Source organism: Bombus affinis, chromosome 17, assembly GCF_024516045.1.
Source record: "Bombus affinis isolate iyBomAffi1 chromosome 17, iyBomAffi1.2, whole genome shotgun sequence".
NCBI classification, from domain to species: domain Eukaryota; kingdom Metazoa; phylum Arthropoda; class Insecta; order Hymenoptera; family Apidae; genus Bombus; species Bombus affinis.
Window position 1 is genome coordinate 2,640,146 of NC_066360.1, and position 12,311 is coordinate 2,652,456.

Genomic DNA, 12,311 nt, shown 5'->3' on the forward strand with positions numbered 1-12,311 from the left:
CTGGAAGCAAGCAAGGGAGAGAAAAGTGACAAGATAATTGCTAGAACAAGATGTGGCAATTTAGTGAGTCTTAACAGGTATTGGTCGGAGGATTGTGAACGCAGGTGAGCGTTATGTAACAGTGGCAGGTGTACGTTAAAACACAAGTTAAAGAACCGTTACGAGGAAAAAATTAACGAGAAATAACGTTAGAAAATGGAAATGGTACTACGAATGGAGTATTGCGTGGAAGCAATGAGAAGAAGGTAGTAGTCGATTGGTAGAGAAAGATGGCGAATAAATTAAGGGAAGTGAGAGGTGAGATATGTGGGAAGAATGGAATCGTCGGTTCTTGGTTTTGAGGCTGCGATTAATAAATAAGAAATGTATATATATATTTGTAAAGAGGCACGCGCAAAGTGTCGTTTCTCTGACGTTTGAAGAGATCCTACAGCTAACATCTCAACTAAAGATACTAAATTAATGGATGGAAGAGATGGAAAAGAAGGAAATATCACTTTTGGTAAGAATAGACGCTATGGTTATCTGACTATGTAACGGAGATTCGCTTTTAGTGGCACAATGCGCCGAGTTTTCCTTGTGCTTTCTAAGCTTAATCCGAAAACTTGGTCAGAGTTCTTCCAGGCTCGTGCACGAAAACGTTTTAGCCAGCCAAGACAGCTTTTGCCTAAGTGTGTCCAGGCGTACAGGGATCCCGGATACTTAGCAAAGTCAGGACTTCTGTGTGCTCATAGGACGCTAGATGCCGTTAGCTCAAACTTCCTCGCCAAAATGCTGAGTCTTCTTGCGCGTCCTGTTTTAAGCTTATTAGGAACTAAGCGTCACAGTTAAACGTTTCGACGAGTGAAGCGTTTGCAAGGGAAAATGAAACACAGCGACGTGAAAAATGACCGAAACCTTTTACGTAAAACGCGGATGTTTATGCCCCTGACGTGAGTCGGAACGTACAAATGAATTATGCGACGGACGTAAATGTAACATATAACATAGAGTTTCATCAAATTGGTACACGATCTTATTAAATTAATATCCGCGCAAATAGAAGACTGTCGTTACGTGCGGATAAAAATAGGTTTCTTCAAAACTTAGATAATGTACTTATATCTTAAATGAAGCTATCTGTTCGGAAATCGAGTTTCTCTCTCCAACATGCACATCCGTTGCACCGAGGATGTCTTCGTACAGAGTGTCTTCCGACAGAACACTTAGGTACCTGTACGAACTTTCTTGCTCACTCTTCAGAGTGTCAGCCTTTAAAAGTCTCACAAGTACGGCAGCGAACTCTGCGGAAGTGTTATCGCGACGTTCCTCGAGATTCTTCGACCGACGGACACGTCCTAACTGAACACATCTACTTCCCACTTGCATACTTTAGCCATCCTTTGTAACGGAGATGTAATAGAAGTGGCCGAGATCCGCCCAAAAGAGGCGCTTCAAAAGTTCCAATTCCGGTCGTGAACCTTCCTAAATGAGAATTTCACGATGTTTACCCCTTCGAATATATTCCTTAAGAAACATTTCGTTTTATCGCTGACTTTTACCTCGATTTTTTGAATGAATTTTTTGAATAAATTAATTACTGATACTATGCTTTATTGATACGAACAAATAAAATTTCTTTGTATAATAGAGAGAGGCAAACGTTTCCGTTGATCCAATATTTTCCGTGCGGGATGTCGTAACATGAAGAAATGATCTACCGTATGTTGAATTAATTACTTAAATTAAATAATTGTCCCGTAAATTATTCCTGCACTATGCACCACACTATGTACGTACGTATTACCGAATGATATGAAACTAATACACTCGATATACCTAATTAACGAGCGTGTATCATGAAAGAAATAATTAAACGATCGAAGTAATGTACAGCGATAAATAATAATAACAAAATTAAAAGATACTATTCGTAGCCACTGTAGAAGATCGCAGCAAAGCACTTGTCGGGGATTAAGAGAAGTCAGTATCGTTGGCAAGGATGGCTCTGCTGCATGAATTATTCGTCAGAAAAAATGGAAATCTACGCGACGGGAAATCGAAATAAACCCCTAGCTTTTATACCGTTACACGTAACGCGGTACGGAGAAAGTCACGAGCATGTGCGACATGCACGTGCAACCGTACGATGGGCATACCTTTTTTCACGGGAATTGTTCAACAAGAAAGTTTCTCTATGGAAACGCAGAGGCAGACAAATTTCTGGAAACTTACGGACCAGTAATTTGCGAATCGTGAACTACCTTTTAGCGGATATACCTATTTCACAAGAATGGATATGCGTTCAAAGGGACCAGGTATTTGAAAATTTAACTGTTAGCGAGCAATGGAGCAAATTCGTTCTTTCTCGTGACTATGGCTGCACGATTTTAGAATACTGTTTGTTACGGAAGAGTGACAATCGTTTCGGAAATGCAAATATTCTACGTTTCCTCGCTATCGTTTAGCTTCTCCCCTTGTGTAGCGGAGAGTCTTGGTTAACCGAGTCTCGTTCGACCAAAGCTCCGAGGTGCTTTGAACTTTACCGTAACTTCATTTTTTCCCCGATAGTTTAAGAGTGTGAGTTAAGAGTGAAGTTAAAGAGTACGAAAGCGCAGATAATCAGGTACCGTTCAAACAGTTAATCAAACTTTCGACCGATTAAATAGTTAATTAAAGTTAAACACGTGTACAACGTTACGTTATCAAAATGTCTTTTTACAACGTTAATGCACTATTTATTAACAGCGATGGACCCTTCTGTTATTCTATACGTTTGTATACGTCGATATTATTGCCATACGTGGAATGGCTGACATGCACGATAAAATCAGATATTCCAGCGGAAATTACATTGAGAATTATCAAATTTTGTTTACACTGGCTGATACAATATTATCACAAACCACATTAACGGCAAGTTTATTAATACAGTTGCGAGTGAAACAAATTTATGGAGATTAAGGAGAAATTTGTAAGTTTGCTCGTAAATAGCGAAGATATTTACGCAAGTGTATATTTTTAGGGAAGATTGATATCAAGGTGTAGCGAGATTGATTTTATTTATAGAAAACTTTAGCCCGGTAAATACCATAATATTTATTTTACATATTTGCATATCTTGCGCCTTTCATTCGCGTTCGTCCTATTTATCTTATAAAATCCAATACTATTTAGCAAAGTCTTGGAGAAAATTAAAAGTGAGGATGTACACAAACGTTCTAGATATTAACGAGTAATTACGATTAATCGATATATTAGTCGTTCTACGGACAAGTATATTAAATATTGGTACTCGGAAATGCGAAAGGAAAAATTATGACGAAATAAAATACAGTTCCGCAGAGAAATTCCAGACTCGAAACTGTATCACGAGTCGGTGAAATTTGAACAGGTAATTGAGAAGCTAATTGCTGCCGAGAGAAATTTAAATACGCCATCGAAACACTTTGTGTTTTAAAATTACAAATGTACTTTCGATTAAAAATTAGAACGTTGGAGAAAAATTTCACGTTATCGGAGCTACTGACACAATCTTCAATTTTTCTTTCAGTCGATTCAACAACGGAAACGAAATACTTAGGAATCGTGTTTACTCGATGAAAGATTAACGTGGGAACTGATCGCATAAAACACGTGACGAGGGAAATAGTATCGCGAAGAGAAATTCATACGATGTGTAACTTTGTACGTGTTTCCTGAGAACGACTGCTGCACGAACGAAGGAGCTGTCTAAGAGGCAACTAATTCGATATATCATCAATGATATACAATAACTTGTCATCGATTGATGCGAAAATATTTCGAGGACCATGGGACGAATTTTATATACGAAAGTACGATCATATCCTACAGAACAAGAAAAGCGATTTTCAACATCCTGTAACGCGAGTGTTCCTTGTGAAGCACAACATTGTCAAAAGAATTTGATACGATATGATCCACTTGCTTATGGAAATCCCGGTCTGGATAAAAATTGGAAAGGACCGTCTGTCCGCCCTTTCCACAGTCCCTTTTATTTTAAGATCTTGAAAAGCAGGTTACGTGCTTTTATTACCATTTTAAAAGAAAATTCAAATTATTCGATATACACGTAAGAATAAAGCTTGGGAATAGCAAAATACACCTGAGATTTGCGTTACGTGGAATAAGTATCGGGCAAGTATTTGTTTCTAGTGCAGCTTTTGTCTAAACCTGCCGTTTCTGTAGCATCAACTGCGTAGTATGATGTAAAAGTTTAATAAAACCGAACGGATTAACTTCGGCCAAGATGGATGGCACGACGCGTCAAAATATGGGCGAGCTACGAATAAACAAAATAAATATTATTTCCAAGACAATGGCCAATTCTCCGTTTAACTCGTAAACTAAGTAATTGCGATACGCTGAAACAACGAAATAAAGGCTGGCAGAAGTACAGACACGTGCGATAATTCAGTCGAGTAACCACCAGTATCACTTATACGTAGGATGGTTTAGTATCTACGTTGAAAGTGTGAGGAATTAGTACAGTTGAGTTACAGATGCGATCAGTGGATTACTAAATTACTGAACATTTTACTAAACCACTCGATTAAACGTTAACGTTCATACGGGACAATTTACTAAATTACCGAACGTGTCTGTACGAGCCACGGCAACGAGAGGATACTAGCGATACTACTTACCTGACTGGGCTCCATGCGCAGGTGCAGCGGGCGCAGGGGGCACCAGGCCGGCGATGCTGTAAAGCGTTTGCCCGCTGCCATACTTGAGGCCGCCGCAATGACAGGGGGTCGTGGGGGTGGGAAGGCCCTCGCTGCCCCTGATGGCGGCACCAACCACCGAGATCTCGTCGAGCTCGTGACCGCTATCGTAATGGCACAATCTGGTCGCGCTGGTGCTCGCTCCGCCGCCACCGCCCCCGCCGCCTTCCCCTCCGCCGCCGTCCCCGCGGCCACCGCCGCTGCCCCTGCCACCCCCGCTGCGGCCGCGAAGCGACTGCACCAGCCGCTTGGCGCCTGAAGACATTCCACGGAGGTGATCCAGCCTTCCGGTCTTTTTTTCTTCCTGTCTTCGCCGAACCCGCCCCGTCTACAAGCCCGACGATATCCACCTACGCATTTTAAATTACACGCGTTAGATTTTAGATTACAGGCGGCGCTCGTTTTATTTGCATGGAACAACAGTGTGTATTCCGTAGAGATATCGAGATGCGGTGCGCGCCAGCGAGATGAAAAAGCGACAGAGACTGAGAGACAGAGGCAGACTGATGAGAACTAGTAGATCGCGGATGTTCATGTATCCATGACACTACGTACTTGGAAGGTAAAGCAATTTCTCTATTGCGTCTGTGCCGTTTTTAATTATATTTTCGAAAATACGGATTTGCATAAAAATCCGCAGTCAACGAGCAACGTCAGTGCGCGTGCCTGATTAAATAAGGACACAAGGGACCTGTACACGGCATTTTTTCTTTCTATTTGCATGTCGCAGCAGCCATTTACACGGTAACGTACGACTCGCGTGCTCTATCTTTGTGTCTGGCGTATTCTGATCGAAGGGGAGAAACGAGTCAAGTATTTGGTTAGGCTAAGATGAGAGGGCGGATGGAATTTAATTTGTTCGGTATTATATCGCGGTGGTGATCATCAGAGTTACTGGTTTATGAAATGTTTCGTTGCATTTTGCGTGTATTCGCGACTACTTCTTTGAAAGTAATTTAAATCTGCATTGTTTGCAAGTCGTTTCACAAGTTGTGACGTTTTTCTTATTAAAAGTTTAACGTGAATATACTGGAAAGAATTATGAACTCGATCGCTAACGTTCCCTTTTCGTTTTCTACAATAGCTTTCCATTTAATGACTAATTTACCTACGCCTCTTAAAATCTCAGTATTTCGGAGTTTCATCAAGAATCGTGGTCACGGAATTTTCAAAATCATCTTTCGCCTGTCTTCGTACGTAGAAATTAATTTTCGTGAAATTTTCCCCGATTAAAAATGAAATATCAATTACAATACTCCTACGACATCTTTGTAATAAATACTATACATTCGTTGCAGTATTTTTACGAGAAAGATTACACCACAGAACAGTATCTTCGTTGGAACTTTACCCTGTTGCGAAATATCCTCTCCATTTTTGCACGTTTCGTTATTAGCATAATTGTTAGCAGATTTGTAATTAGCACAATTTCGAAAATACTGTTTTCGAGAAACGTCGTTCGTTTGGAGATATAAATTGGTGTATTCACGTTAATGAACGAAATGGAATAAAGGTAGAAAAGATACAACAAATAGAATAATTGATTCGTGGTAGATATTTACAACGGTTTTGAGCAGTTAATTTGCTTTGATAAAACGATCAATTTATACGCGTCGTAATTGAATCACGCTTGCTAGAAATCAGACTGTTTCTGCACTCGTAAATAACAATACAGGTAGAAAGTTTGGTTTCAGATTTCATTAAAAAACCGTACTGACGAAAAACCAATCTCTTGTTATTCCGTATTTTTGTTATAACTTTTTAACAAACCAATTACCTTCCCTATGTTTATATAATATTTTTATCCCTCTTTTTCATACAAAACATACTAGCAACATTAACTTAACATTATTACGATAACTGTGGCGCATCCTGTACGTCATATTGCATGTACAATAGTATACTTGATAACGTATGCATATGTTCCTGAATCTTTGATTAAAAATTATAATTCTATTGCATATTCGCTATATACGCCTATAACCTAATTTTAGTAATTTTAGAGTAGTTAATAATCAGTATTTATTTGTTCAGAAATCACCCGAATAACTAGAATGTAATTGATATGAAAACAATTAATTTGATTGGTTACTTAAATTCGAATAGTATAATTTTAATAATATAATTGATATTTAATTGAATAATTTACTCGGAAAAATTTTATTACGATTTTTTATTTATACACGTAACTGATTTCACCATATAACAGATTCTTTTGATGCAAATGAGGCTGCTGGTATGTATTTGCAATGAAATTATCGTATTTTCTATGTACATCGTGTGTACGTTATGAACGTGTGACTATTACTAAATTCCTTCAATCGTTGATAATTTCATGATGCATTCCATAATCCGGAATATCAAAATTGAATATTTTAATATGGAAATTAATTTCGGAGATACTAATCGCTATAATTTATATTTCGATATTGGAAGTTTAACCAACTTATTGTTAGTTAGTACATAATTCATGTTCTGTGAGCTACATTTTCGATTATATTTTACGTTAATCTGCGCTTAAATTAATTTATATTGTATTTACGCGTTAAATTAATTAAGCATACTTATCAAGTTAACGAAAATTGACTTTTCTCTGTACGTATTATATTTTAAATAGATAAACAATGTGTGTGTAAAGTATGTTCTATTAATATAAAAATTAATAGATCTTGTTAATATCATAAAATATTCTTCTATTGTGTTGTCAAACAATAAAAGACATTTTCTACATTTTCTTATAAACGAATGTCGTCTTTCTTTGTTTTGCAACCTCGTTTTTTCTCGACGCTTTATTGCTTTCAAGAAATAGGAACGTTGTTGCTACAGAATTTCGTAAAGTCTACGAAATGGAACAGACAAGAGAACCATCTAATTTCTCCAAATTAAATCCGCTGAAAGAGTCGTGTGACTTATCAAATGCGCTAAAATTGCTCAACTTTATTATCGATTCCTCGAAATCTTCTGGTCACCTCGAGATTTGCTTTTTAGATCGAACAGCGTCTCCTAAATGAAAGTATAACAGTTCCTATATCAAAAATTTCGCCTGAAATTTCAACTTAACGAACGAAAGAATCTAAAAAGTAATCTCACCGAGTGAGGATATCCGTCGTCTCAGTGATAGTCTGCTAATTGGGAGTTACCAGCGACGATAGCCACGCACACACAACCGCCACCGGTGTCACCGGTCTAAACGCAGAATCACGTTCATGTTCTCCGTTCTTGCCGGTATCCACTTGCCTCTTTACGCCCGGAAACCCCAAACTCCGATTCCACTGATCCTAGACAGAGCCACGCGTCGCCTGTGCGTTCGCTGGCCGACGACGAATCCACGATCGCCTCGACAGCATCACACGACTACAGCTCGTGCTTTTCTCATCCCGTCAACGGACGATCCTCTTCTCGCGAACCACGTTAAAAGGAAACGCCGCCGGCATGCCACGAGTACGTCGCAAGAAACGCGATATTAGACGGAATTCACGACACGTACGTCCCTCTTATTTCCCTCTTATTCTCTTTCTTTTCCCTTCTTCCTCCTTCTAGTTACTTTCAACGTTGACTAATCCTGTCGCGTTGAAGGAACACGCCGTGCAGCCAGCAGACTCTTTAAGGGACAGCAGCCGTGCAACAAGTGTCTCGGGTCACGGCACTCGTGTCACGTGCTTGCTTTCTTCGACGAGCTGCTGCTGCTGCTGCCAACCACTCGATGCTCCCCTTCGTCCTTTGCTCTCTTCACAACGATCACGATGCTTAACTTCCGTCAAAGCGCTGTACAGCGCGATGGTACCTGAAAATGGTGCGGATGAATCAGGTTAGAGCACGACAATTCGCTCGATGATCGAGCCGAGCGGCAGTAGGTTCGTCGCTGTGCTTGGAAATTTAGCGATCGGTGTTTGTCGAACGTAGCTTTTGGGCAGCAGAGTGAAAGGTAGGGAGAATGAAATGCAAATTATCTATGCATGTATATGTAGATGTAGCCGGCGACGAAAGTATCGATGTAAAAGTGTCAAGTAAATACGTATTAATGGAGTTTTTTTAAATACGGCTCGTTTATAAGGTATAAATATTAACTTTTATTATTTACTAAATAATCTATGCGCTATAAGGATATAGGTAATATGCTGCCGATAATGTACTATAAGGACAGAAATAAATGGACAGGTAGTGGAAGTAGATGTGAATGCAGTTTATGTACTATATAATTTATATACTATTTTATGTAGTGTATTATACAGGGTGGTTGGTAACTGGTGGTACAAGCGGAAAGGGGGTAATTCTACGCGAAAAAAGAAGTCGACGATCTACAGTGAGATCCGTTATAACGAGACGTGATAAAGTGCACGCGTACCGAGCGAAAATTCAAAGTCGATTTTCTCGAAAACAAAGCCTCGAACGAAAAATTTTTATTCTATATTTTCGACTTCTTTTTTCGCGTAGAATCATCCCCTTTCCGCTTGTACCACCAGTTACCAACCACCCTGTATATAAAAGTTAAGTATATGATACTGGTACTAGTTCGATGAAACTCCATTGATATTTACTTTCGCTACCTGGCCGTTTATTTTTGTCGATTGTATAGAATTGTACATAAGCAGCAGCTTTGCATTGACGCACTTCATTAAGTAGAAACGAAATTAAAGCACACGCACACTCACACACGAAAGAGGAAAAAGGAACAAACAAAACGGGAAACATGAAAAAGAAAAGGGAAAAGTGGAACTTGAACATTTGTACATTCAATTGCATCACGCCATTCAACCAACTCACTACGCAGTGTTATCACGCTAACGTCGCTCACAGAATACAATAGCCGATCGCGCCAAATTCAAACGGCATTCCATCACAAGCTGCAAAAATATTACTGACCAGCCAGATGAAAAGCTAGCTATTGAAAACCTAACTTGGACCATACTTGGGATAGATTGGAAGAACATTCCGCTTCGTATAAACAATTTTCTAATTCATTGCAAGAATCATAGACTTTTAGAATTGAATCTTCTTGCGAGCCTCAAATAATAAAATCGCACAATGGCTCGAGAAGGTTCGTTGAATCGCGTGAAAATTATTCCGATCAAATACCATTTATGATATTTCGAAGAAGCTGGGTGCAATTAAAATTTTACATTCGAAGGGGAAACATTTCGCATTCATCGATAAAACGTTCTACAGGAAGATCCATCATCCCTTGCATTAATCGTTAACTATTCGCCTCTAAATAGAAAACAGAATAGACGGGCAAACATTGGACAACGTAAATCTACCAACAATTATTAACCACGCTGTTCACAAATTTACTGTTCCTTCGCTCTCCAAGCTAATGCATCACACGTGGCCCGTTTAGAGGCGGCTAATATATCTTGTTCATAATTTGTGGCAGCAAATTTACGTGGTTGGGTCTTGCCAAGTCACGATAATAGGATCCGCCGTTTCAGAATCGGATACTCGACGCTGATGAGCGAGTAATGAGTCGAGGATTAGAAGAAGCCTCGAGAAAATGGCTAATATCAATTATCCGTGGCCCCGATCGGACAGGAGGAAGGCTCGTGTGTCAGGACCATTTCGAGCAACGGTTAGCGAATTGACTCGGCTGAGTGAGTCATGTGATTTGATATTAACAAAACAAGGGTTTCGGTTACGCTCGTTTAGAGGCAACACTCTGCTGGGGTACGGTGAATTCTAGAGTTACCTCCGGACGCATTAATAAGCCGATCGATTAACTCTACCTTCGAATTTGCCAGTATCTGCTCTCCGTGGACCAATTTCCATCAAACTGCATCGACATCATACATCGGTTAGCTTCGAGTTTTCTTGTCAAATTTCCAACTGTTTTCTATGGTTCGAGAGTAGAGCACGAGTTTTTCACAGTCGTGGATTCTATATCAATCGAAGGGCTCATAGCAAATACGACTTATCTGGGTGTTCATGAGTTTCCAAGAGCGCGAAATAGTACGAGTGTGTTTATCTTTTTCTTAAGGAGCAAAGGAATACGAAGATCACAGGGGTAGAACATGATAGGTACGTTTTTGTTGAGTTTCTGATTTTTGTATCACTTTATTGTTCAATTATGGGATAGGAGGATTTTTCCAGCAAACGGATAAACACGTGTTTAGCTTTAAAGTTGTTTTAAATGAAAAGCGATGGAGAAATATTAAAAAACGTTGCAAAGAAAGTATTACAGTGCAAAAAATCTTTTCTATGTATGTATTTGTTATTTCTAAATATATTTATTAGTTTACGTGTTGCGTATAATATGTACATTGATATACATTAGATATTGTGATATTTTTGTTCTCCTAAAAAATCTCTGACCCTAGACAGTTAACGTGACTGTGTTTCTTCTTTTATTCGGTGTTACTTCCATTTTCTTTTTATGGTGCAACGTTTACTAGATAGATTCAAAAAGTTTAATCAGGCGTTGCATAGAATGCGAAAGGCTGCATAGAGAAATCATACAAAGCACTTTTATAAATCCTGCAATTTGACTCGTAAAAGATTCTCCGTCAATATTTCCACACAGTGCTTTCATCTCGTGAATAATACAAAATTTTCAATCACACGGCGAGATTGCCGAGTCGTCTTTCACAGATAGTCAGAATTTCGTTACATATTCCGTCGAATTTCATTCCGTTGAGTGCAACACCCTTCAGACACCACTTTCAACGCCAACAAGTTGTTTTCTCGACTTACATCTACATTATGTCGTTACACCTTTTTCCCTACCTAGTTTCCTGCATTCGTTCATGCGCATGACAAATCGTGGTCAAGAAGTTACTGAATACCTTTCATGAAACACGAGACAAAAAGAAAAATTGAGCACACGACAAAAGGATAACTTTAAACGGAGAATATTACTCGCAACATGTTGCAAAGTAATAAAACGAAGAGGGGAAGAAGAGGGGCAAAAAGGAATTACTTGAAATAATGAGAAATCAAAAATATGAAACAGCCCAAGCAACGTAGACCTGTATAATTATTTAACTTAATTTTGTTTAATTTAACATAATTATTTATTATAATTTATTTAAAATACCGAGGATACTCATATTATACGGGGTGGTTGGTAACTGGTGGTACAAGCGGAAAGGAGGTGATTCTACGCGAAAAAAGAAGTCGAAAATATAGAATAAAAATTTTTCGTTCGAGGCTTTGTTTTCGAGAAAATCGACTTTGAATTTTCGCTCGGTACGCGTGCAGTGAGATCCGTTATAACGAGACGTGATAAAGTGCACGCGTACCGAGCGAAAATTCAAAGTCGATTTTCTCGAAAACAAAGCCACAAATTAAACATTCTTATTCTATATTTTCGACTTCTTTTTTCGCGTAGAATCATCCCCTTTCCGTTTGTACCACCAGTTATCAACCACCCTGTATATTACATGTTGATCGTTGTATTGTACTCTCGTCTGTGTAAAATGTTGAGTTTGTGTAATGTCTATCTTATTACGCTTCTAATATTCGTCGTTTCTATGATCGCTAAATCCACGAAAGAACTACAATCGTCCGAATCCTGCTGTTATGCTACACGCGTAGATTCATCTTCGTATAACACGCAAATTCGTTCGTTATTTTTGTCTTTACGTTTTGAAAGTG

The 12,311-nt window shown here is 38.9% G+C and overlaps 1 protein-coding gene across 1 annotated transcript in view; it reads right to left on the reverse strand.

The window, feature by feature from the left end:
• Window positions 1-12,311, reverse strand: part of LOC126926234 (cyclic nucleotide-gated cation channel alpha-3-like) — a 209,548-nt gene that overhangs the window by 157,070 nt on the left and 40,167 nt on the right. Inside the window, exons 2-3 of the mRNA XM_050742478.1 lie at window positions 7,815-8,508; window positions 4,647-5,074 (exon numbers count right to left, since the gene is read on the reverse strand). Of these exons, the coding sequence (XP_050598435.1) occupies window positions 4,647-4,989 (343 nt within the window). The 5' untranslated portion in view covers window positions 4,990-5,074; window positions 7,815-8,508. The remainder of the gene's footprint in view (window positions 1-4,646; window positions 5,075-7,814; window positions 8,509-12,311) is intronic.